This window comes from Lytechinus variegatus, chromosome 15 (genome assembly GCF_018143015.1).
Source record: "Lytechinus variegatus isolate NC3 chromosome 15, Lvar_3.0, whole genome shotgun sequence".
Taxonomy (NCBI): Eukaryota; Metazoa; Echinodermata; class Echinoidea; order Temnopleuroida; family Toxopneustidae; genus Lytechinus; species Lytechinus variegatus.
In genome coordinates, this window is record NC_054754.1 from 29390371 (window position 1) to 29418246 (window position 27876).

Here is a 27876-nt window from a genome sequence, read left to right on the forward strand (position 1 = left end):
TAGAATGGGACTCATTAAGACAGACGTAAACATAGTAGACTTTGCCTAATGTTCCAAATAATAAAAGGTCTTGATGCCATCAACCTCGAAAAGTTTATCTAGCAAACCAGTCAGCAGACTAAGGGAAATAGTATCAAGCTCCGATGTCAAATAGTCAAAAGGATGCTCATAAATACAGCTTCTTCCCTCGAACTACTAAAGACTGGAACAAATTAAACATGGACACAACTCTAATAAACTCATTGGACTCTTTCAAATCCAAAATCACCCCAAAACCTGGTAAGTAGTAATCTGCAGGCTCGGTGATCTCACATTCATCAACAAAGTTGGGGGAGTACAGCAAGTCTGCATATATGTCAACTCAACCCAAGACCAGACAAGACAAGACAACAACTTCACAAATTTAAGCCAGTAAAATATGCATTAAAATTTAATTTCTCAATCAGAGACAAAGGAGTTTCCTGGAGACCTTATCCCCTCAATTATTTATTTACCTGGGAAGTAAGTATAAAGTTTTATACAACTTATTTTCAGATTCCTCTACCGTTGATGATTTTGCCACATTAACTAGCCACTTGCTGCATCATCATGGAGGAGAGTACCACCATGGTAATTGACTGTGATGCAGGCATAGATGATGGGTTGGCAATCATGATGGCGTTGGCCAATCCGATGGTCAAACTTATCGGCATAACATGCGTCAATGGGAATTCTCCTCTTGAAAAGGTTGTCATTAATATCCTTCGGGTCCTTCGGAAGTGCGGACGACTTGATGTAAGTTGTTTTTAAAGATTTGTTTCATGATACATGTACATTATTTTGTAGGATAGTTTACTGAAGGATTAATCATAGGTTATTGCCTATTTTGTTTGTGGCATTTCAGGATATTTAAAGCTATTGTTTGTAAAGAAACAAAAGAGTTATTAATATTCATTTTTTAATTTGGGTGCTCCAAAGTTGATTAATGTAATTGTTTTTTTTTCATAACTTTCCGCACTACACTGTACATACAGCAATATGTTAAGTATATGAAATCTTCTACGTGAGGAAGGAAGGGTATCAACCTACTATAAACTGCAAATACCTATTATTATAGAAGATTTTGAGGACCATTATAGTTCATATGTATCTACATGGTAATTTTATTTTATTCATTGACTCAATTTTTTTCATTGTGCTCATATTTTTCAGCCATATTTGGGATATGTTCTTTTTTATATTTTTCCTGTGGAAATTGAATATTTATGTATTTGTTTACAGAGACCCAGTAAACTAGTATCTGAATTCATACATCCATCCTTGTATTTATTATTGGAAATTGTTATTTTCATATGCACACACATTTTCCCTTTTTATGAGTATTATTTGATTCAGTTAAATAAAATTGACATTTTTTGGGGAAGGAGCTAATTTTACCGATTTGTGTAGTATTGTTTTTTTTATGATAAAATGAATTGGCAACTTACCTTTGACCTTTGAACTTTTCCTGCAGGTTCCTGTATACTCTGGTGCTACAAAAGACATCCTTGGCACGGCTCAGGTGACCTCCACTCATGGACATGATGGACTTGGAGATATCCCCAATCCAGAGACTCCACCCCATCGAGATCTTATCCAATCAGAGCATGCCATAGAAGGACTAATCCGCATGGCTAATGAGCATCAAGGACAAATCACCCTTGTTGCTATTGGTCCTTTGACCAACGTAGCTCTCGCCATGAAGTTAGACCCGCAGTTTACCTCTAAACTGAAGGAAATGGTCATTATGGGTGGTAATATTTTAGGTAAAATCTTGGCTCATTCCATAACGATTTCTTAGGTTCATTGTAGTTTTTAATGAGTCTTTGTGATTGGAAAGTAAGCTCATCATTACAGGATGCTAAACACTAGATGCTTAATCTTTCTCATCTTTCTGATTATATGCTTAGTCTTATGCTATGTAAAGTTGTCTGCTTTACAGATAAAACATGAAGTGAATCTAGATAATAATAGATATGATTTTCATTACAGATCAAGCATGCAATCACATAGGAGTAATGCCAAAAATTTGTTCACAAATTATTATTACCTCCTATTAAAACCTCTTTATTTACTATCTGTTGTCCACGATGGACTGCATTTGCATATTAAAGAGTCAGAAAGAAAAGGATTGAGGGTATTTGTATTCCAGTTCATCGTGACTTAGCCGTGAACCAGAATAGCTTGGTGGTTGAGTCGCTGCACGACAAGCAGTAGATGACAGGTTCAATTTTTTTTTGCAAGATAAAATCTATCAGAAATCCAATTTTCAAAAGGTATTTCTAACCCTATGATGTAGAAATCTTCCCCATTTCATATGCGATCTTGTACTCCCTCAATATTTATTCTCTTAATCTTACTGTATTCAGAGGAATAGTGAATAGGAATAATGAATTTTTTTTGGTCGTTCAATGGACAGAAGATGGAATGAATGATCCAATCAAAATGGCTCCATCTCATTGAATAGATCATTTCATCTTTCTCCCCATGGACTATTCTGTCTTGCTGTTATAAACATTCATTATCTGTATTTCACACAGATTTATCTGTATTTCACACAGATTTAAAGTGCTGTCATAGGACATAGTACATTCACTTTTATCAAAGGCAGTACACAGTGAAAAGAACCGGTAATTTTATCAAAGCTATTAACACCCACCACCATGTTTTTGATGGGGAAATAACTATATTCAGGGACTGATCCTGGACTGCATTTGCATATTAATGAGTCAGAAATAAAAGGATCAAGGGTACATGTATTTGTATTCCAGTTCATCGTGACTTAGCCATGAACCAGAATAGCTTAGTGGTTGAGTCGCTGCCCGACAAGCAGTAGATGACAGGTTCAAATTTTTTTGCAAGATAAAATCTATCAGAAATTCAATTTTCAAAAGGTATTTCTAACCCTATGATGTAGAAATCTTCCCCCTTCCATATGCGATGTTGTACTCAATATTTATTCTCTTAATCTTATTGTATTCAAAGGAATAGGTGAGTTTTGTATAACTTTTTACAATGGGATATAATTATGCTTCATATTTACTTTTATTTTAGCTACAGGAACACGTTTTCCAGCATCAGAGTTTAATTTCACGGTAGATCCCACAGCAGCTCATATTGTCTTGACTGGAACTCAATGCCCAACAACTCTTGTACCATTAGAGACTTGTATCTCTCATAGCGTATCAAATGTAAGTAAAGTTGCATGATTTTATAAGTGACATTAAGGCAACATACCCAGAGTCGTGTGGTCCAGTGGTTAGAGCATTGGACTCATAATCGCAAGGTTGTGAGTTCGAATCCCAACTCTGCCATTGTCTCCACTTTGATAAAAAGGCCCAAGAGTGATATCTGTCGTCTATTACGTCAGCCACTATGACTGATTAACCTAGACGTAAAATGTTTCCAAGGTAATTGGTTATATACCAGCTTGGCGTTTACCAGCAAAAAATGCTGTCCTGCCCCTACAGGAGTTAACAGAAACAGAGTCATTGCTTTGTATTTCCCGAAGGAATCCAGCAAGCATCTTGTGGTTTTCTTTGTATTCCACAATTAACCAGATCAATGGGGATTTTAGAAAAGTGCTGCTGCAAGATGTTTCATGCCTGTACCGGTATTGTGGGATTCCTCCTAAAAAAACCTGACACAGACTCTTGGTATTAAATGTGCCTAATCGTCAATAATTTTAATGATCTTTTTTTTGTTTCACCTCTCATGAGGATGATTTTCAAAGCTACTTCCCACTAAAGTCGGTCACTGCACACAATAAGTTTTGGGTCGTCTGTCCATTTGTCCAATTTAGGTCATTAAACTTGTCAACAAGAATCAAGACAATTTCAAATTTTTATCTCGATATGAATTTTGATGTATACAGAAAATTAAAGACATAACTAACCAGTACTTCAACCCTACCTCTAGAAAAATATAGAATGTTGAAAAAAAATACTCCTCATTAACCAACTAAAAACTCTTTTTAATACTGGAAACAATATATGTCAATGTTATCATTATCCAACTTTACCTTTAGGCCCTATGGCCCATATTCTGAAGTTGGGTTTAACTTAAACTCAGGTTTAAAGTTGTGGTCTAAGTATGGAAGCCAAAAGTATCACAATTTTTATGTTTCTTATGTTTACTGTGCTCCTTCCTGATTCATCGATGGTGAAGACAATCATCTATTTATACTTCCTACACAATTATGAATGATTTGAGAGCCAAATGAGTTTGAAAGTATGATATCTCTACTGTTAGTAATTATGTAACGATTGGCTGTCCATATTTAAACCACAACTTTAAACCTGAGTTTAAGTTAAACCTGACTTCAGAATACGGGCCTATGTCTTCAAATTCATTACATAGAGGGGATGCTATTTTATTCAACTCTCTTGATAGGTAGAAATCACTTTATCAATATTACTTTTTGTTGCTAGTCTTGGTTCGAGAGTCTACAACATTCTGAGAAGGCCAGATTTGTGGCAGCCATGTTCAGAGGTCGTTTGAATGAATCAAAGATGGACAAGAAATCTGAATGCCTGGTTGCTGATGGATGTGCTATGGTCGTTGCGACCTACAAAGCAGCTATCAAGAAAGCCATGTACACTCCTTGCAAGGTTGAACTGCATGAAGGAATGACTAAAGGGCAGATGGTTACGACCAAGATCTTACGACCGTGGGCCAAGTCATTTCCAGGTCCTGAGATCAACGTGGTGTTAGAGATGGATATGGAGACATACTACCAGATGTTAAATGAAGCAGTTCGATGAGAGAGTGTCTTCCCACATAGTTACTGGTAAATTCTTTGATCTCATTATGTGATGAACAGGATCCAGATCCATCTAATTCAAGTATACAATTAGTATTTCTTAGGATACCTTGGTTGCTCTTGCTGAAATGCTCCCCAGGGAGTGGAGAATAATGTTTGGCCAAGCTACATGTATAATCTGAATCAGATTATACATGATGATCAGAATATTATCATATACCTAAAAGATGCTTAGTTTTTACACATTCTGATGTATTTTAGCATTTAGTCCCGTATCAGCCACACAGAAACGTTAGTGCCATACCATGCATTAAGAGGGGCTCTGCTAAAACCAGTAATGTCATAGAAATTACTAATATCACAATAATGTGTAATTTATATCTGGGATCAATGGCTGACATCACAATTCAAAAGATATGAATTGGCTTATGTTTTGAGCTCTGTTAAAGCTAGCAATGTTTCTGAGCAGCCGGTACTGATCATGATTTTGTATAGTGGAAAAAATCATTTCAAATTAATTCAGAAGATTTGTTTGTAAGGACATGTGTAAAGGAGTAGAATTTCTTTGAAGGATCGATCTATGTTGAACAGTTACATATATATATATAGTATGTCCCACAAAAAAGGAAACCTGTTTTCAGAGATGGATTTCACAATTATTAAATGTTTTTACTTTAAATTTGATACGTATGGTAAGAGTAAAATTTCGATTAACAAGAGACCAAAAGCTTAACAAATTGTTCACGCAAAGCAGATTACAAACAAATATTTAGGCATTTCAGAAATGATTTGCACAGAAACTCACATGTTAATCTGACTCCACAGTCATTTCAGTGATCAGTGAGAGAAGCTTAAAGAATGCAAAAAAAATGCCAATGAGCCAATCGTTGAATATGCACGGTCGTCGTATCATGAACCAATCTTGTCCAATTTTTCGGTGCAACCTGATTTTGACATTAAAATTTCAAACTGGTCTTACTCATTAATGCAGGAAGTGTTCATCTCATTTAAGTTATCAGAATATAGAGGAATAATTGAATTGTATGGGGATGTAATTGAAGTATCATAATTCATTTGCCTTTGAATAAAATTGGTATGGGAATCTCGGTTTCCTTTTTTCTGGGACGCACTGTATATAAGTAATATGATGTGGTGCTAAAATGAATTCTCAATTGGTAAAAACAGGAAAAGAAGTAATTAGTAAAATGATATAGGTCTTAAATACTTAACTAATGTTCATGTTTAGGATGATCACTTAGGATTATATTGAGTAAAATAACAGAGAGGGGAAAAAATGAGAAAAAGGTTTAGATAGAGAGAAATCTACACCAATGATTTTAACCAACACACAACTAAACACATACAGATACCATAACTTAAATATTTAAAAGGTGTTTGGTTTATTTTATAAACAACAGAGAAAATTGAACAATGGTTACAAAACGATATTACAGTCAATATATTTTTTTTCTACTAGGCATTGTAAACCATAATTATAGTGTATTTCAGTGTAGTGTAGTCATTCATACAGGTTTGTAATTCATTTATGAAGGGAAAATATACATGTAGTAAGCAACTTAAAGCAACAATGATAAACTCATATTATACAGAAGTTTAGAAGTGGCCAGTCTATTTGTCAAGGTTTTGAGATATTTTATTTTATATGACACCTAGATAGCTCTTGTCATTTGATTAGTTGTTTGATATCAATCATTCAGCCTATTCGACAATGACGTCATCATTCGTGCAATTGTGGATCCATTCATTGTGCAATTTTCAATTCATAGGATTTGTCCATTGCAAGCTCGCTGAGACCAAAGGCATTACACATAAAATGGCAACTATCATCAGATGGTGCTTGTATGGCATGCACTTTTGCACCTAATTCATGAATGCCAAATGAGAAGGATCTAATTTAAGGTGTCATTAAAAAACAATTAATTTTTGGTGTGGTTCAATAGACAGAATATTTCATTCAGTGAAAGATGGAATGAATGATCCAATCAAATGGCTACTGTTCATTGAATAGATCAGTTCATCCTATTGCTCTCATAAACATTCATTATCTGTATTTCATGCAGATTTAAAGTGGTGTCATAGGACTTTTATCAAAGATAGTGCATAGTGGAAAGTACTTTTATCAAAGCTATTAACACCTACCACCATTTGTTTGATGGGGAAATAACTATATTCAGGGACGGATCCTGGATTTTCCATAAGGGGGCATATTTTCCTGAGGAAAAATTTGGCAAGCAAAAAAAAAGGGTTTTCAAAAGGGAAGCGGCACAGTTGTGTTTTAACTGCATTTTTACATTACAAATTTTAGTTGTGCCTCTCAAAAGGGGAGGCACGAGCCGGCTGTGCCCCCACCACCAATGATGGATCCGCCAATGACTACATTTATACCAATTTCACTATTTTCACTATTGAGAAAGCAGCAGTGAGTGGAATATAATCTATAGGTTATTTGCAGTCTATAAACTTTACGATAAGAAACATTGAGGGTGTTATCTCTGATTGCTAAGATTTTATTTTTTGGAATGTTCATATCAAATGTTATTATGATTTCTTGAAAATCGGATTGTAACGAATCGCATAGTGTGCGACACCCCTGTCTTTATTGTATTTATTTATTTTAAAATATTTATTCAGGATAAAACATGTATCAGCACAATGGCTGTTTTACATTATGTAATATAGTAGCAACAATGCAAATATAAGATACTAACAAAAAATGTAGCAAAGAGTGCTACAAAAAAAGGTTCAAATTAAGATAAATGTGACAAGTGGAGTTTGGAAGTACAAACAAACGTTGGAGGATGGAGGATTAGTCGACTCCAGGGATGGAGCGATGATAGAGGAGATGGGAGTCAGAAAGAAATGCAACAATCAAAATATGCAAGAATAATGAGAAAAGGTCATATTTATGACCTGTTTTTGTAGTTTTTTTTCTGTGATCCCATTCTTAGATTTCATCATGCTGCATTGTCATGAATAATTCCACTGATATTTCATCTGCCACTGCGCCCTCTATGTTGAAAGTCTGTTGAAGCTTGCTGCATCTCAATGCAAAAGCTCACAAAAACAAGTGAATTATCGTGGATTGTAAAAATACAAAGATTGTTTTTTCATATGTGATTCAGATTTAAGTGCTCGCAATATCATCATCACTGATTCATAATTTTGTATCTCTACCACAATTTTAGAAGAAAAAAAATGTAGATCTAGGCCTATAACGTTAAGTAAATTTCAGCGCTATTACATAATTTATTTTTAAATGTTGAATACAAACATTACTTTTTTAAATACATGTAATTCATAAACATGTGAGCATTTTTTTAGAAAATGGATAAAATATCAATTACCAATGCACAAATTTAAAACTGTACATAAAAGAAATTACTTATAAAATCTTTACAAATATACAGGATTGGTGATATATAGATTGTATTTACAATACATTAAAAGATAAACATGAAGAAACCTAAACATCAGTATATTCATGAATGACAGCAAAGTTATACATGGAATTATAGATTATTTTGAAATAAATAACATGAAAATTGAAAAGATTGTGAAATCAGGTGCATTATTTCTATTTTGCTAAACATTATACCCATGCACATAAAATTTCAAGGAGAATTTATGTCATGAAGAGTTTGAATGAAAAATATAGAGGTAGGGTGAAGAGGGGGAGAGAACTGGGGACTGATAAAAAGAGAAGAGAAAATAGAAGAGGGAGAAACATGGAGATACTGTGTATGTGTGCGCCTGTGTGTATTGGAGAGAGAGAGGGGGAGAGAGATATGGGGGATGAGAGAAAGAGAGGAGAGATAAACGGATATGATGAGGAGGGTGGGGCACATAAATAAATCAAGCCCATTTTACTGATGCCCCATTACTTCAGGAAACCAAAAATGTTCAAAAATTTTAAGTCGTCTTATTTTCTGAAAAGAAATCTTTGAGCCTTTTTGTCAGGCTATGTTTGACCTCAATGGATGAGCACATTTTAAGTTTGCCTTACTGTGTACTCTGCATCAAAACTTTTATTTTTCCCTCATAATTTTTTGCAACAATCACTGTTTTCAGGGATCAGTTGTGATTCAAAATAAAGTTTACAATTTATTTTCCACCTTCGTTTTGACATGTTGGCTAAGGCCCGGGGATCGCTTGGAGTCCCTTTTCTTGCGTGAGTAACTTTGTTATATTTTGCGTTGAAACTTCTTTAGAATGAATATTGACTCCAAGCGACCCTTCAAACAACTCCCGAGGCTTCCTAACAATATGGCGCACATTTTGGGCACTTTTGTCGCATCAAATTACGAGCGTTGGACATAACCATTTATCGGCAAATCGAGTATACTCGCAAAACCTTATCGCAAAACGTTCATGGGTTCCGTGAAAACGTCACCTTATCCAATTTGCCAAGCCGACGACTTCGTGCCAATTTTTATTAGATCGGCCTCAACGATATTGAGCCAATTTACATCAGACCCTCATCTAATCTTGATGAGTCACTTTCATCCGTCTTCTGTTCTTGCGATTGTCCAATGTGACTCGACTCTCCGTTCTTAGAGTTGATATCAGACATCGAAAGTTGACCGATAGTGTATTTGCAAAGCCCAATTTTTGACTTGTTCTATCTCATAAATTCTTTTGATTTTAGTCCTCTATAAAGTTCATTGTTCGTGCCCAAAACCTGTTGTCTTGAAGTCGTTTTCGTCATCATCCACCATCTCAACTTGACGACGATCATGCCTTGACGACTGGTGCCTCGCTGGTTGCGGTCGAGCACGCTGCCGCCAACAAGGATTGGCGTTGTTTCTTTCTAGGAATAAAGGAGAACAAGAAGAAGACATGGAGTAGTTTGACCAATAAAATGAAACTGGGGACCTGGGAGCGTTTCATGAATGGACTTGTCGGACGTTTTATCCGACAAGTCCCGTTTCCTCCGATAGTTACCATAGTAACAATGCTTCTCAGCCAATCACAAAATTTCTCAATTGAATTGAGAAAAGTTCTCGGATGTGACACCTTGTCCTTGTCGGAGAAAACTGTTCACGAAACGTTGACCTGAACAGCCTTGAACAACAATTTTTTTCTGTCTGACAAGTTGTATCTGAAAACGTTCCTTGATTTTGATTGGCTGTGAAGCACAGTTTCTATGGTAACTGTCAGATAAAACATCCAACTGGTCCTTTCATGAAATGCTACAGAATGGTTGAATCCGGCGAGCTAGGTAGTCTCGCGTCCCCTTATTTTGAGTGAGAATGTTTGTATCATGCGCGCCGGTTTCATAAGACATTTTTGAACTTCCGCCCTTTTTTCTTTTAGAATTGGGGGGGGGGGCGACCCTCACTAGTAGGCTACAGGAAATTCTCAGATCTGACAACTTGTTAGGTTGCACATTTTGATAGTTTTATCATGCTTTCCAGGACACGAGGACTCATTCCAATGTGACAATGGCATGGCTATTTGGATAACTTACGCTACTTGTTTGATTGTATATTTTTGATACTACACTTTGTCAAGACAGGCCGATTTCGAGGAATTTACCAAAACTATCCACCCTCTTTAACACGCAAATTGTTGATATGCATACCTCTTTCGCAGTTTCCTGTGAGTAAATCGACACGCACAAAGGACGATGAAAGTGATAGTTGGAGTCCCAATCATGACTGTATATGTTGCTATGACGATGTTTTGTTCCATTGCAATAGCTGCAAAAGAAAATAGAGCAATGATTGTCATTCCATTTTGGTCAAGTAAAAACTATACAATATCGTGTCGACAGGTTTACGTGGTGTCATGATATAGTGAAATCTCGATGGTCTTCCGGCAGCATGCCCGTGGTGACGAATCCCTATTCGAAATAGGATGTTGTGGTGATGTCTCTGAAAATTAAGATATCCACAAGAATCAGAAATCACTCCAAAACCATTATCTAGTACACTGAAAACGTACTTTTGAAAGGCCATGTCGGGTAATGATGTCATTTTGTTCCCTATGGTTTCTGCCATCAACATGATCAATATCTCTCGAGTTTAGCTTGGAGGGATGGGGGAACACCCCATTTCATTACAACCCTTCTCTTCTATCTACGGAACTCTTCCTATGGCGTAGTTTCCTTCAGCAAGAAATTGATCCACACTGTGCTGCACTCAACCCAGGTGAGGTGAATGGGCAACCGGTAGGAAGAAATTCCTTGAATGTTTTGAGCGCCTAGGCAGCCCAGCTAAAACCGGGGTAATAATAAAGCAGGGCCCGCTGGGAGAACAGTTTTCAGAACTGACGTGGCGTCCCTGGGTAAATGTATCTATATCATCATTATTATTATTACTAATTTTCAGTTGTACTATCTAATGTAATTATATTTTTGTATTATAGTTTCTTTCTGTTGGAAGTAAATTCGAATTTGAACTTACTGTCCGGTTCATAATAGCAGTAGTAGAAGCGCGAGTTGTTTGTATAAGGATGCGCTCCGCCATGGTACTTCATCGAAGGCCATTCAACGTGCTCAAGCCGATGCTTCATACCCCGCACTCGCTGACATTCCGTCGATTTGAGCGGGAAAAGGAAAAATGGAATTACGAAAGGCAATTCGATGGCCGTGTTGACATCGCCTGACTCTGCACAACAGTAGTGGGCCATGCTGATGTTAATGGTGTATATCGAGAACGGTGTTGGTATGGGTACGGGGTTGGTTCGGAAATCCTGGGGAATAACGGCTGTTGAGTTGAACGGAAATGTGGAGAAACCTGAAAGAAATGAGATAATATTGTCAAATAGATATTCGTTGATCAATATAATATATCTAGCCTAAACCCTTTGCTAATTCTGTTGAGTTTATATCGGCAATCAGTGGCGAGTCCTGGAAAACAGCATCAAGAGAGGCCGATTTTTTTCTGACAAACGAAAACAAAAGATGAAGCTCAACTCCATTAAAAAAAAACACTTCCCCGCCAATAGTTTTTGGCAACCACAAAATGGCCACCCCTTCCCCGGTAGCCCAGTTGCTTCGTTTAATCAATTGCATATAAGCCTATCTGATTTTGTTGTTTTGTCATGTCATGTTGTTATCATCTTTTTATATCTGTGTATATTGTTGAAATCAAACAAAGTAGAACAAAATTTATATATCTGGTTTGGATGTCTGTGTGTGTACGTGTGATGTTGTGGGTGGGGTGTGTGTGTGTGTGTGAATGGGGAGGAGTAGAGTTCTTGCTTTCATCACAAATTCTGAAATAGGGACAATGGTGGCGTAGAACTGTGGACTGGGGTGTTGGTGTATACACTTTGAAAACTAGATATATATACACATGATATAGTTTCACCCGTTATCTCTTTTGTCTTATTTAATGTTCATGACAAATTCTCTCACAGGAATATGCTTTGTTTGTACAACTTTACTCAATGATTGCAATACATTATATCAACTCATGTCAACATCAGGCTTGTTACCCGTTTGATAACACTAAAAACGACAAGCGATGTGCTTCAAAAGAAATTATGTAAATGATTTTTGATAAAAATAATATTAAAAATTCAAGTACAGAATTTAAAATCGGACAAGAATTTGGAGCGATGGATGAACCCGCGAGTGGAATACATTTCGCCAAGTGATTCTCACGGTTGGCAAAACAGATTATCCTATTATTATTCATCCTTTGCGCTCGCTTAGAAAAAAAGGAGTTCGGATGCAGTTTGCTCGCTGGAGACGTATGGGGAATAAATATTATTGAAGACAAGATGCATTGCATGTCGAGGAAAGTATGATTGTTGATTGGCTGCTAACGACGAATTGTGTATATGTTTCAAGTTTTGGAGTGATTTCTCTTCTCGATCGAGGGTTACTCTCGAGTTAACGGCGCCTGATTTGGAAATCTCAAGAGCGCTTCTTTTCGTTAATGTAGGTTAATCTCTGCTTGGCTGGTTAGTCGATGGTGCCCACAGTCATAAGCATTATGATTTTTATTGTATTTTAGAGATATACCAATTGGCACTGCAAATGTCGCTTTGCATCGCAATCATCTTGACCGATTTATATAGAAATCATGGTTACATTAACCTTTGCTGGATTTTTTTTCTTTTTTGCACACAAATAAAAAGTTTTTTTTTTTCATTTGAACGTGCATGCATGTCCAAGTGGCACCATTGTCTTTGATCGATCTTAAAAGCCTGCAGGATAAAATGTTAATACCGAAGAAAGTGTCCCTAAACCACTGGCGGATTCTGGGGGGGGGGGGAATCGGCCCGTGCCCCCCCCCCCCCCTTTGAGAGGCACAATTAGAATTTGTAATGTAAAAATGCTGTTAAAAAGAAGTTCCCCCCCTTTTTTTTTTGCTTGTCAAACTTTTATTCATCGGGAAAATGTGCCCCTCTTTTGGAAAATCCTGGATCCGCCCCTACCCTAAGCATACCACCAATCAATTCGGTAACCGCTGGTCCCACTGGTAACGGTACATTTGATCTTTCACAATAACACTGGTCCGCCAGTTTCTCTGAAGATCTAAGATGAGGGTTAAGGTTGTGACTGAAATGGTGTTGGATTAAGGAAGGTTAATATAGGGTTTGAAGCTCGGGTTTATGATTGGCTTAATGTGTGCATTTTCAGTATAGGAGCAATCGTTGGAAGAGTGAATGTCATGACTGAGAATCTATATTTATTTTGAGCCCCTGTCCTTTTCCGCTCGTTCGCTCTGTTCGCATTGTTGGACATTGATCACCGTCCTCAACCTTACCCAGAGTAGCCAACACTCATGCAGTAATCAGCATATTTACATAATTATCTGATTGGAGGAATTAGCTACGGAAGGTTATGAAAATCACATATTTGTCATTGATTTACATCTCCAGGGGTCCGTGATACAAAGGTTATCGATTAATCGCTAGCTTGAAAGAACAATTTTAATTGGTTCCTAGTTAGTCTACTGATTTATGCGCATGGAACGGCGATCTTGATAGGCTACTTCATTCAGCGATTAATCGCTAACCTTTGTGTAACGGGGCCCAGGTGCTCGTTGCAGAAAGTGCTGCGATCAAACGAAAACTATAAAAAAAAATCATATCAAAATCATCTTTATTTTCAACCAATCAAACGCGGTCATTGCTCTTCATATCTTTTTAGGGGCATTTAAACATAACTCTCTTGGTAACGCGCTTTTAACTGAACATTTTCAACGTGTTCAATGAAATTCCAATGATACACTTTGATATCATTAAAGACATCTACCAAAAGAATGACGTAACAATGAGAATGGTTTGGAATTCGTGTATTTATAACACCATGGAAAAACATACTTGCTTCTTATTACAGTCCCATGAGGCATATATCCTACTGGCCCCTATCGATTTCAGGTAATGAAAAAAAAATCGAGGGATAATGAAACTCGTGTTGTAGCAAATGACGAAATCTTCAAACTTATTTCAATATGACCAACTCCGGGATTTCCCATTTTAAATTCGTTCCTTGCATTAGTGGGAAATATGAATATAAAAGGAGCGATAAAACTGCATTTTCTAATCTAATAAATTCCCAGATGCAATTAAATCGCTACCAGTGGCATTTTGAGAAGCATGTTCAGATAAATGCATTTGAGTGTATTTCAATACGTGATGAGTCTCCGGTTTCATTGAGCTCGTATAGAGAAGGTGTAATGTAGGAACATAATACATTATCATTCTAAAAATATCAAGATGTAAACATTTCTGGATGGATGTAAGTCATGAAGGCTGTGGGCTAAGGTAAATATACCTGGCCTAATTATATCTCACCTGAAATCAGAATATAGGTTTCATTGTCAACATGACTCTGGTCGATACAAGATCCCGAGGGTTTCTGAGGCACATTTCTTGCATGCGATCGGGTGCGGATGGACCAGAGCGCAGGGGTGCGTATACGTTCTCCCTTTTTGCCCCCGAAATATTATATGCCTTCCCCTATCAATTATGCATCATTTTTTTTTCAAAACTCAAAATTTTCAAACAATTAGTCGTCTTGTGTGTGGGGGCGATCCCTTTACATTTCTAGACTGTTTCTAGACTGTAAAAAAACAGTCTTGGGAGTGATATCAGTTTTTTTCCTCTCATTCTTTTTGACAGACACAAAAAAGATAGATGGTGTGTGCGCGAGCAGGAAAGAAAGAGATAGAGGGGGGGGGGGCAGAACTAATTCATCTCTCCCTCTCAAAATGGACGCAATTCAATGACAAAATTTGGCGAGCGAAAAAGGGAGTAATCATCACCTTTGCAATAAACATATTTTGTTTGTTTGTTTGTTTCAAATATTGAAATTTTATGTTCTCTCCCTATGCCCTTCATTACTAAATTCTCGATCCAATCCTGCATATAGGTGTTACGGTGTTGTCAACTCACACCAATGAGTTATTTTCACATCAATTCTGAATAGAATCTCACTTTTATAATGGAAATACTAGTTGTTTCTAATTACTTGTACTCATTTCTCCTGTTCAACCATCTAACAACATTATTTTGTTTTAAAGAAGTAGATCTATATACTGTCCTAAATGGAAATCAACAGTGGGTATCATTTATAGACTCATGTTGTGAAGTAGTCTTGCTTGTCTTAACCTTTTCATGAAGCAATTGAAAATGATTGTGAGTGTTGGCATGTTAGGTAATAAGGATTTTCATTGAAATGAGAATGACAGTAGACAATCCATGATCAGTTTGTTTCTGAGAAGTAGATTTGCTTATAGTATGAGTTCCGTTAGGAGAATCTATTGGGTATAGATCAAAAGACTACATCATCGAAATGTAGGGGAAGGCGGGGTAAGTTGTGACAGTTTTTGCTTTTTGCATGTTAGAATTGATATGATTAATAATCTTGTCGAAATAAGTACCTTGCCTTGAAATTTAATTCTTCTGAAATATTTTCCACCTATATATAACTTTCTATCCCCACACTGAAAGTCATCGTGACCTTTGAAAAAAACGATGTCAAATGGCTCAACTTGCCCCATATATGGGGTCAGTTTGAACAAAATGTATGAGGGGAGAACCAGCATGTCAATTTTTTGTTTAAAGTCTTTTCACTTGCTAATTCTCTATAAATACTAACATCCTTTAAAAGGAAAAGAGCAGTCATGTAAATTTGCTCCTTTCAGCCAGCATTTCAATCGATTTTTATGGTTTGTTTGTTTTTTAAGATACATTACCATAGGAATTACCATGGCTCAACTTGCCCCATGCTGTTTGGCTCAACTTACCCCAGTCCGAACTTAGTGCGATAATTTTGTATCCACACATTTATTATGCATCCATCATATAAAAGACTATGACAAGAATGAAGATCCATACCTGGACTAATAATGTTGTTATCATGTCTTTATTATATTTAAAGACATGTGTGTTTATAAAGCACTTATCTATTTCACACTCTTTTTTACTTTTTTGGCTGAAATTCATATTTTCCCCTCTAAAAAACTACTTTTTGTTTCAAAGTTGAAAACAATGTGGTGGGGTTAGGGGTTATGCTATGGGTCATCAATACATGACACCACCACAATGTCTGACTAATTCATTATTGGCCTGGGGCTGGTGGCTCAACTTGCCCCTATGCTCAACTTACCCCGCCTTCCCCTACCCTCTTGCCCGGTATAAAGAAAGTAAGCATATACAGTTCAGGATGTTTATTGATGGTATTTACTATTCGTGTAGCGTATTGTCTTTAAAGGCTCCCAGTAAATGTATTCGAATAGGAAGAAAATATGAAACCAGAATCGAAATTTTCATGTAATCCAATTTAAAAAGAAAAAGCAATAAAATCTTTGTTTTTTATAATAATCTAGGAATGAATTGAATTTGAACGATGACATATTTTATGGGGGATTTACCAATACAACAAATAAGCTTGAAATATGAATATATATCAGCGACTAAGCTTGAACGTGATTTTACTGCTAACCGCTTTTGATCATTGTCACTTTTTCTTTTCACGTTCGGCCACATTTCACCTAGGAGATCTTTATATACAGATAATTATTGTTTAACATCTAGAAAAGATGACCGATCACTTAACTTTGACATTTCGAGGATAAGGAAGCGAAAGTAGGCATGGGGATATTTACATTTACATTTAAACCTTATTTCCACTCATTCAATTTTCAAATGAAATCCAAACAAATTCCATAATGATAAAAGTAAGATTTTAAATCAGATAATCATGGAAATAAATGATGGACTCGTCCAAATATCCAGATGGATTAACATTAATACATGAAGTTACGAATAAGCTTTGTTGTTGTTATGATGCATATCTTCCCTGGCATTCTGAATGATTGAATTTCAAAAGCTTGGTAAATATTTACACTTTTAATGAAGTTGTCACATGAGATCAAGGGCCGTGATTAGGGAATGAGTGATAATGCGTGCTTCGCAAATCCCCCCCTCATGTTTTCATTTGCCTCGAACAGCAGCTGTACAATAATAGAGCGATGACGCCAGATTATAACAGAGAAGGTTCGCCTTTTTTCTTTTTAATCTTTTTATAAGGCCGCCATCAATTTCAAGCTTATCCGATCGCGTTGGGGGTCTCCTGCGTTCATTAATTACATTTTTTTAAAGAAAAGTGTACATTGATATGTTGTATTCATTATGTACTATGACTATATCATTTATATTGTGGATTATTTTCTATAATGTGTAATGTAAACTCATTGTATATTATATTTTATTCTGAACGCTGAAATAAAATCAAACAAAATAACACAATGCGAAATAATAATAAAGATGTCATACAATAAAAGAACAGAATATTGCGGACATGACATCAACAGCCAAACCTATCTAAACAACAAAAGGGTGGAGGGATGTAAATAACCCTCTTAAGCTAAAGGGCTGACAATTGACAGTGTATTTAATAAAAAAGGGTGGAAAACGCTGTCAATCCTCAGCCTTTTTCCACCTTTTTCACCTCTTGTCTTTTCAGAGGGCATTCATGCTTATACAGTAACTGGTTTCGCCGAATATTGGTAATTAAAACTTCAAGATTCAATATCTATCATCTTTATCAATTTTTTATTAAAATTCAGTGTTCTACCCGTTGAAGTTTACTCAATTTTATTTGTACTTAGTATACTTGACCTATTCATCCATTTGGCTGCGACTCATGTTTTTAATAAACCTCAATTGGGATTGAATTGAATATTTATTATTTTCAGCCTTGAGTATATACCCCTTTAAGACCATATACGGGTAAGGGAAGAGTGGGCTCCTTCATTATATCTACCCCGCCCCCCTTCGCCGGTAGAGCCATGGGCCATCACTGTCAATATCATACCTGACTCGAAGCCTTTAGGACAAGACCCATGTGACCATTCCCATCTTTTCTCTTCCATGTTTACCTCGGCGTTCCCTATTCCATATACACAGTATCGCCCGTCGGGTAATGATGTATATGATACGGCTTCACCTTGTCCAAATCCGTCTGCTACTGGTACGCCACTAAATGAAATTGGTGATAAATGGAAAATATGTCAGATCTATACACAACAAAAACTGTGGTGTTAACCGGTGTACATAGAGGACCACATTAGTTATTTTACACCGCTGTTAACTTGGTGGTGTTAGTTTTACACCTATAGGTGTTATAACAACACCTTTTTGTTGTTACATTTACACTCTTTGGTGTTACGTTTAATCTCTAGGGTGTATTTTTAACACCTCAGGGTGTGGTCCTCTATTAACACCAATTGTTGTCAGTTTTAACACCACAGTTTTTACGGTGTATACTAAACACACACACACACGCAGAGAAAGCGGGATAATTATACACGTACAAGACGCAGATTAAGCCACTCTTTTCAATTAAAATTTTGTGAAAGAAATGGGTAAGCGAGTAATGAATAAAATGAAGTACAGCATAATCGAATATATTCGATTTGTGCACATAGGTACAATTATAGCAAAGGGTAGATTCATTGGCCCGTATTCGGAAGTCAGGTTTAACTTAGACCATGGTCTAACTCTGTGCTTGAATTATGGGAAGCCAAAAGTTTCAAAATTTTTATTGAGTTGTATGTTTCTTATATTTACTATGCTCTTTCCTAATTCATGAATGGTGAAGACAATCATCTATTTATATTTCCTAGACAATTATGAATGATTTAAGAGCTAGATGAGCTGAAATATGATATTTCTACCGTTAGTGATTTATGTTACAATTGGCTATCCATACTTAAACCAAAACTTTAAACCTGAGTTTAAGTTACACCCGACTTCACAATATGGGCCATTGACTTTAGTAAAGGCACACACCCCATTGCTCCCCAGGGCCCCGTTGCATAAACGTTTCTCGTACAGTAACCTTGCCATCCAATGGTAGTTACCATGGTTGCAATGTCCAGCAGCCAATCAGAATCAAGGATTTCAGGAAAGTTACCTTTTTATGGTAAAGCTACTATACTGGTAACTTTTCTGCAACGGAGCGATGAATATGCAAGTAAACGCCATTGTTGTGAGAGGTGCCCCTTTTGCACATGCATGTGACCCCCCCCCCCCTTCCCCATTTTGCTTGCCTGGCTTTCCCCGTTCTTGTAAAATAATGATATTTGAATGTGATATTATATTCGAATGCATGCTTTTACAGGGTTATTGTTTCTTTGCAAAAGTTTACCTGGAAGAAGTCAAATGTGAAATCTATTTATGTAAACATATTTCAAACCAAATTTATGTTTACATATCACTTGCTTCCTTTTGTCAAAGTAGGACAGTTTTGATCAAATTGCCAGACCTAAAACAAAAATACTCACGCGTCCAACGAATCGTCCGATTCGCTGTCCCACATACAGAAACGAATGTTAACCTCGTGAGCATTATCCCGTTCGACAATCAGCGAAAGATGAAACTCGACGGATATCTGAGTTAGTGTGGTAAGATTCGTATAGGAAACTGTCAGATGAACCGGCGTCCAGTTGTCTGTTTAGTTTGGTCGAAGAAATGAAAGAAGAAGAAGAGAAACAAGAACGGTGTGAAAGATTAGAGGATAAACATGAATATTTTTGATAGGAGGGTAAGAAAGAGTGAGACATGTGTGAAAGGGAGGAGAGTGATGAATTGAAATTAAGAAATGAAAGAAAAGAGAAAGGGAAAGCGAAGGGGAGAGAGGAAGAAGTGAGATAGATAGATACATGTACATGTAGTAGATATATATATAGAGAGAGAGAGTGAGGGAGGGAGGGAAAGATGGGCAAAGATAGATAACAGAAGAGGCGAATCATGGTCAAAGTGATTGATATCTTAGATACTTTGTCGAAATAACCCATTTGTTGGCGAATAAGACTATATAAGCGCCCGACCGATAATCACGCCCCTCAACAAATTTATTGGCTAGTGTCTACCAGACATGGTTTATATCGATAAACTTTATTGGTCGGACACATATTGTTTACCAAAAATATCTGTTACTTTGATTAATCGATTTGAAGTGTGTAGAAATATACGGTATATAATATGGAACATAATATAGGAAAGATTATTACCTGCGCATCCCGTCAAAGGTGCTGGTATTGCATAACGTGTTCTTGTTGATAAGGCCATAACTGTATATTAAATAAGAACAACAAAAGCAAAAACATTAAAATCAACAGGTCCATTCCTATATAGAATCGTTAAATAATGTAAACCAAGTATGTTAGAAATAGAGAGAGAACATCCTCCTGTATAAAATGGAGTCCCGATACTATTTCATTCAATCACACCATCTTATCAGCTGCAAGAATACGGTTAGTTTTCATGTGAAAACTGTCCTGTTGCGACGATATCGATGAAGAATGTGGTGAATCGCGATTAATTCCATTTTCCCAAAATAATCGGACTTCATCTTTAATAACGCTTTAAATATTGAGTACTGAGAATTTAACTTGAGTATAATCCTCAGTGACGTCTGTAAAGTGATAAATCTCATGAAATGTAAATGGTCTGAAAAGCCCCAAATCTCATGCGATTATCATGATTATCCACTTGTTTTAAGTGGACACGATGAATCTTGTGATCACGCTATTGAATATTCGGGGGGGGGGGGTAGGACCAAGGGTGGCGCCAGAATGATTTGACAAGGGCGGGGGATGGGCGGCTCGAGAATGAGGGCGGGGAGGGTCAACCTAAATATGACTTCGTATTTTACTTCCAGGAAAAAGGAGACGTATTGCTATTCTCCTATATGCCAACATCTAAATGTACTGCAAATATACACAAAAACTGTATTGATGATTGGTTTACATAAGACATGTAAGAGAACAATAAAACCAGTCATTTCTACTCCGGTGTATTTTTGTTGGTGTTAATTCAACACCTATATATACGGGTTATTATCGCACATTTGCTTGTTATACTTGAATGGTGTTATGTACAATTTGTAGCCAAGGGTGTAATCACTAGCGTACCTACGGGGGGGGGGGCAGAGGGGGCGGTGTGCCCCCCTGACGAGTCACAACCCATACCAAAAACATATCCCTGCCCCCCCCTGACGAACTTGAATACCTTTTTTGCCGTGCTGAGCTTAAAGACCTTTTTTTTTTTGCTTGTCAGATTTTTTCGGGTACGATTGAAGAGCTTTTTGATTGAAGCCCTTTTTTTTTTGCTTGTCCAATCCTCAGTGTGTGGACCTATAGAGAAACAAACTGGTTTCAGTTTCAACTCATCAGTTTTGAACAGTTTAAAGGGTTTATCTGCATTGGCCCCGTTGCATAAAACTTACCATCGTGGTATAACTTTGCTATCGAATGGTCACTTGCATGGAATCCTTGAGTTTGATTGGCTGCTGAGCATTGTTACCGTGGTAGTTACCACTGGATATCAAAGTCGCCATACTTTCAATTACTTTTATGCCACATGGTTCTGTTCACGTAACAACTCGATTATAATCATTTTGGAATTTAAAGACGCATCGATATGAAAATCTCTAGAACAGGTGCTTGCACGAACAATATAGGTCTACTGGACATTTTTTGCCCCAAAAAAAGAAATAAAAATTCCATCGATGTGAACATTTACATTGATGGTAACTAGGCTAGCAATCCAGATTTTGATTGTCTATCCCGAAGAATTACAACCATATTCAATAACCCAGAGCTATAGCCTTACAGAAAATCGGTAACTTTGTGAAGGTTTGTCAGTGTGGGCTATTATACGTGATTATCAGTGTACGAAATATTTCAAGGTAAATCGCTGAAATTTCATTTCAAAAGCTTCATAACATACAAACAATAAGTTCATAAGTGAGTGTTTGTTTCCGTCCACAGACTACAGTCCGGCTACAGTCTTAATTTTATGAACGCTTGTTATTGTAATAATCATGAGTCAAAGTGGATGACTCCTGTGTGACTTAAAGGTTTGCAGCCATTATTACACTATTAGCAGCAAGAGAAAAGAAAAAAAAGAGAGATTTTGAATGAAGTTAAAAAAATCTCTTTAACATGTTTGGTGGGGAAAGTTATGCAACGTGTAAAGCTATATTATAGTCTAGACTTGAAAACACTAGAATTTGCTTGAAAGAAGGTCACCCTCTCCCCACACGAAACGTGTTGTTCGATCCAAAGGGAATGCCTTCGCACGTCTGGCGGCCTATTGGCCGATGGATGGGAGATAAAAAGTGGCGACTTCACGGTGAAACTTGACCGGCAGGGTTGGCACAGCTTAACAAACATGAGGGACTTAGGGCCGGGGCATTGATTCCAGCTCTGTACCTCATCCCTTCCGTGCATCAGTTCACATATGGATGATGTTACTGACGTCTCTACCCCTTAAGAAGATTTTACATTCCATTAAAAATGCAAACTATGTAGGTACGGAAGGATCATGCATGTTTACTCAATAAAAACAAAACAAACGAAACATAAAATATGCCATGTTAATGTGTGAATTTGTCCCCATGAAAACCAACATGATTTAGGGCCTTCTTTCACCTCTTATTTTCAGTTGTTACATGATGAAATATTCATCAGTCAGAGTAAATATAGCTACAGACAATGCTGTAAACATGATAATTGCAATGTGTTTAATAAGACTAGTAGCAAGATGAACAGAAAATCGAGGGGCAAGGAACAAGGAATGTGTAAAAGGAATGTGTGAAAAAATAGTTCTTTTGATTATTGTAAATTTCAACTTAAGTTAATGTAAGATTGAGACATGCACGTTTACACGGAAACCACTCGTTGGATTGGTTTGCCATTGTCAATTTCATCGCGAAGTAATTTACGAACGTCTTTGATAGATGAAAACAATGTGTGAACGATCCACTTAAAGAAGGGGTTTGTATATAGTCGAATCGAGATTCCCGAAAACACAGCTAAAATGCATTCCACACGGTATAATAAAATGTAACGTTGATCATCTCAAGAGAGTCATTTGAATCTTTCCCATTAGTGTTGGTATAGAATCACAAAAACTACAGTTTTTCAATATTACATTGACATTTCGAAATTCGAATATTACGTGGCCAAACTCTAGATTATTAATACCGCTTGCATGCAAATCTTTTCACTGGAATGGTTCAATAAAGCTCAAACATTAAGAACAGAATTAGCCAGTGATAAAACGGCATCTATTCCCGACTCAAGTTTCTATTTCTATGAAATAAAACAATATCTATGAAATAAAAAAATATCTTTCAAAATAAGTAATTAGTAATTGATCTGATTCCCGAGTCTAATGAAAATAAACCACAAAATACCAACTTTGTAAGAATAAAAATCATGGCAGGTCGTGGCAATGGTACTTCCAGTTTTAAAATATGGGAATAATTAATAGATTTGTTATTAATATCCAATATCTATTCTTGCGGTATTATCGAATGTTATTGATCGAACCGTGCACGTCTATAGGTACCTTGAATTACAGTCTTTGCTGGCAGTCTACACACAGCCAAAAACTGTAGTGTTAACCAGTGTACATATAGAGGACCACACCACTTATTTTACACCAGTGTTAAATTGACAGTGTTAGTTTTACACCCATAGGTGTTATTACAACACATTTGATTGTTATATTTTAACTCTTTGGTGTGAAGTTCAATCTCTAGGGTGTAATTTTAACACCTCAGGGTGTGGTCCTCTATTAAACCAAATGGTGTCAGTTTTAACACCACAGTTTTTACAGTGCAAGTCTGGTTTTCGGAAATATATACTCAACCGCAATAATACTTTGGAAATTGACTGAGAAATAAGTAAGTAAATAAATAAATAAATAAACACTAGGTCGGGAATTTTTTGTCGTTATCATCAACTATTATTTCCGTGTGTTAGAAAGATGCTATTTCTTTTTAATTTTTCAGCCCTCGGCCAAAATCGTCATAACCGTATCACCGTGATCACAGCTCCCATAAAACACGATGGAAAGCTTCAAAAATGCATTAACGATCTGTACATTACATCACATAATCCTCTCCACCGATTTACGAAGAAATCTCCAGGGAAGGCTTCGACATAAGAAGTTATGTCTGAGCAATTTTGCTCAACATTTGTAATCTTTTCCTCCAAGAACTGTGTCTTTATACGTACAGAATGACATTTCAAAGTAGAGTGTATAAATTATGTCGAGCTAGTTAAAATGACTGTTGACTATTCAGCTTGGTGTAATATTGATATATTCAGTTATGTACATTTCTGCTCAGAATTTACGGTCTTCTAGTCACACGGGACTTGAAACTGGTAAAAAATAGTACAATATACATGATAAAATCTTGTCATTATTTTCAACTATATGCTACTTTATAGATTATCAATTATGATTGTCAGGGGAGTATTTTATTTGAAGTTTTATCGATAATTTTCACTCAAAAATTTGCCTTCGGCCAATCAGATGCAAGGATTTGCAATGGGTTATATCGTCTATGGGTGAAAATCACTAAGTAGAATTTTTCTGAAACGCACCTCAGATATTTGCTTGAATAAAAAAAAAATCACATATACTTTCACACTCAGGTATGTGAAAAGACAATTCGACAAAAATTTCAAGCAATGACTAAAAGAATATATTATTTTTTTTTCTGATCTGTACCTGACAGGTTTATTGTAATGGTTATTCTGGGATAGAGTCAACAATAAACCCTCCTAAAATAGACGTCATAAATCGATTAAAATAAATTCAAAATAATCACCAAACCTGAATGCAGGTTTCTCTCAAATTCAAACCCTTCAATTGCAGCATACGAAAATTGTTGTAACAGGTGTGAAGAAAGTATGATATAGTAACTAAACAAAAAATGCATGGCAAACAAACAGATTATAAAAGAAAACGAGTCTTTACAAGCCTATCAGGCAAATAAAGGGTTTTTTCATGTTCTGTCTATCACACTTTGCTGTCAATAATTCATGATCTTCTTTGCAAGCGTCCGTCACCCATTGCTGTCAAGTGGACGTACAGTAAAATATTAATGAGGTGAGTGGGAGAAAGAAATACCCTCGAAATATAGGTCTTGTCGGGAAGAGTTGGGGTCTGCCAATATAAATATTTAAATGAACCGGAGCGTCCGAATCTACACTTTTTTCCCATACTAATCTTTTTTCAACATCACTATATAGTCAGATAGTTGCACGCAGGTTTTTGATAAAATTTCAAATTGAAATGAAAGATTCGGCTGCATACCTCCCTATTGCCCTCATAATTGTCGTTTTTTTTTAACATTTTGTTTTCTAATCACCACGTCTAACCCACTTTTGTCGCTTTCCTTCGACCAGTCTATACCCCCTTCCTCTTCTTAAGCCTATTCAGCGTATTAGTAGGCCTGTCTTTCTTATTAGTCCCATTTTATTATCTCGACACCACATCAAAAATCCAGTCACACTTTTTACTCCTTCAGTCACATCCGCCTTTTCCACCCCTCTAGAACACACTAAATCCTCCACCTCTCACCCACACCCACACTTTCAAACCTCTCCCATCCCACATGCGATTCTCCCAACCTCAAATCTACGAGCCTCCTGTATTCTAAAACAGCTACCTTGTTTTTACCTCAGGCTTGGTGTTCGCTTCACACCTAACCAGTCCCCCTGTCAACGCCAGTGGGACTCTTGAAAGTAAATTAAGCCATGATCTCCGCTCTTCACTCTTCACAGGGGTCAACAGAGAATACAATATTGAACGAAACGCAGTTTTGATAAGGCTTTGTCCGTAGAGAGTTGATAGAGAATCGGCGAAGAGGAGGATCATATAAGAGAGGTGTTGTGGAAGACGATTCATAATGTACATGGTATAAGAAAGAGATGATTTTACGACAGAAATGAGGGAGGAAGACCGGAGATGGTGGCGAAATGTTAAACCAGAATATTAAGGACACAACTTAGTATCAACCTAGTGATAACCTGCTACACGCGAACATTATTGCGCAAGTTTAGAATGTAGCATTAGTTTTAACCCTGTATGTAGGCATCGCGAAATAACATGGTATTATATACCACTTTCATATTCATAAATTCTGGTGCTATTCTTATGTTACCATAATATAATTCAAACATTACCATGTCATTATCAGAAACTGACATGTCTAATACAGAAAAATTACAGTGTTAGTGTCACGTTAGTTACCCCCCCCCCTCTCCCTCCCTTGTAATACCACAAACTCTTCACATTCTGACTCTCTATAATATGGGTGCCACTCTTCGGTAGCCAACCCTCTTATCACTACATAAGGGGCGGCCCCAGGGTCCTGTGATACGGGGATGAAACATGGTGACCTACTTAATTTGATCCTCATGAAAATCTAAAATAGGTTATCATATCATCAATTTATTATAAGTGATGAGAACTGGACAGGCACGCTGCTCAATACTCATTATTCCATTTTTGCCCTCACTTCTACGGAATCTCCTTGCTACCCTTTTTTCTAACATTAATTTCGCCGAATCAGGAAGCGCGGTCGCCTGCACCCCTACCCCCTTTGGTTCTACCCCCAAAATAGATACACGTGAAAGAGGATCAACAAGAGTATTGGCAAGGGTGGAAAATGAAATTAGTCTTCGGGTATCAAGAAGAGTTGGGGCCGATAGCACGAAAGGTTCTCTGCAAGAACCGTCTTTCGTGTCACCCATTTATTATGGTTTGGCTTTTGAAATGCATTTTCAATACATTACCTGCAAACATATTTTATTCGAGCATTAAAGCACACAAAATCATTGTTTTTATGGTGTGATACCTCATAAAATTGTTTGAAAAATAATATTTTAATCATAGCTAAGTAATTTCATTTGTTTATCATAAATTTCAGAAATATCCCATATATAGCACATCAAGATTGGCGATACGAAAGACGGTCCTTGGCAAGACAATTTCGTGCAATCGATCCCTCCTTGCTTGTCCCTTTTAATATTTGTTTCACTTGGAGAATCAGAAGTGAAGCCGTTGCCCCCTATACACCTCCTTTGGTTCCGCCTCCAAACTAGGTGCACGGGAAAGAGGATCAACAGGAGAAGTGGGAATTAAAATTGGTCATCGGGTATTAAGGAGTAGGGAAACGTGCGTCGTGTGACAGATTTATGTTCGGGTTATCTTAGCGACTTTAGTTTTGATTGGAAGTTGAAGGAGGAAGGGAGATTGATGATGGTTGGATGTAAGGAGGTATACCATCAATCAGGAATATGTCATGTTATCCAGCCTGTAGGGGGTAGTAATTTTGGAGAATAGTTTAAAGGATACTGGTAAAAGATCTTGTTTAACCCTTTTAATAATAAATTCTTGAACGAAATATTGACCTTTACTTTTTATGTAAACATGGCAAAAAAAAAAAAAATTATTAGATATATACGCCTACATCTAAATTGGATGTAGACAAACCTACATGTAAATTAGAACTAGCACCACATCTAAGGTATAGATAAAGACATAAATGCCTACATCTAAAGTATATGTAGAACTATAAACCTACATCTAAAGCAAATGTTGAACTATAGACCCACATCTAAAGAAGATGTAGAACTATAGACTTACATCTAAAGTAGATGTAGAACTATAGACCCACATCTAAAGTAGATGTGGAACTATAGACTTACATTTAAAATAGATGTAGAACTATAGACTTACATCTAAAGCAGATGTAGAACTATAGACCCACATCTAAAGCAGATGTAGAACTATAGACCCAC

General features: G+C 36.7%; 2 protein-coding genes across 3 annotated transcripts; one reads left to right on the forward strand and one right to left on the reverse strand.

Annotated features, from left to right (window-relative positions):
- The first annotated feature begins 529 nt into the window (after positions 1-529).
- On the forward strand, positions 530-6699 carry LOC121428629 (uncharacterized protein C1683.06c-like). Its single transcript, XM_041625394.1, has 4 exons — positions 530-774; positions 1493-1784; positions 3073-3209; positions 4449-6699. Exons 1-4 carry the CDS (start codon positions 589-591, stop codon positions 4779-4781), a joined length of 948 nt encoding a protein of 315 aa, XP_041481328.1. The 5' UTR covers positions 530-588; the 3' UTR covers positions 4782-6699.
- Positions 6700-8393: 1694 nt separating this feature from the next.
- On the reverse strand, positions 8394-20340 carry LOC121428628. Of its 2 annotated transcripts, none has more exons than XM_041625392.1 (6): positions 20281-20340; positions 19552-19717; positions 18081-18244; positions 11206-11538; positions 10383-10500; positions 8394-9604 (listed from the first exon to the last, which is right to left on the reverse strand). In XM_041625392.1, the coding sequence occupies exons 1-6, from the start codon at positions 20336-20338 to the stop codon at positions 9460-9462; spliced, it is 984 nt and encodes a 327-aa protein (XP_041481326.1). In that variant the 5' UTR covers positions 20339-20340; the 3' UTR covers positions 8394-9459. The 2 variants fall into 2 exon arrangements, with proteins under 2 accessions (XP_041481326.1, XP_041481327.1); XM_041625393.1 differs by having other exon boundaries at positions 8394-9608.
- Positions 20341-27876: the final 7536 nt, after the last annotated feature.

What these genes read in the sequence shown, in the direction of transcription:
- LOC121428628 (XM_041625392.1), bottom strand. Translation starts at nt 20,338, where the DNA reads ATGGCCTTATCAACAAGAACACGTTATGCAATACCAGCACCTTTGACG. An exon ending in TCGGACGATTCGTTGGACGC is followed by an intron (nt 18,245 to 19,551) that starts GTGAGTATTTTT and finishes AATTTCATTTAG; the next exon opens with TGGCGTACCAGTAGCAGACG. An exon ending in TCCTAAAGGCTTCGAGTCAG is followed by an intron (nt 11,539 to 18,080) that starts GTATGATATTGA and finishes CATTTCTTTCAG; the next exon opens with GTTTCTCCACATTTCCGTTC.
- LOC121428629 (XM_041625394.1), top strand. Translation starts at nt 589, where the DNA reads ATGGAGGAGAGTACCACCATGGTAATTGACTGTGATGCAGGCATAGAT. An exon ending in GGAAGTGCGGACGACTTGAT is followed by an intron (nt 775 to 1,492) that starts GTAAGTTGTTTT and finishes CTTTTCCTGCAG; the next exon opens with GTTCCTGTATACTCTGGTGC. An exon ending in TCTCTCATAGCGTATCAAAT is followed by an intron (nt 3,210 to 4,448) that starts GTAAGTAAAGTT and finishes TTTTGTTGCTAG; the next exon opens with TCTTGGTTCGAGAGTCTACA.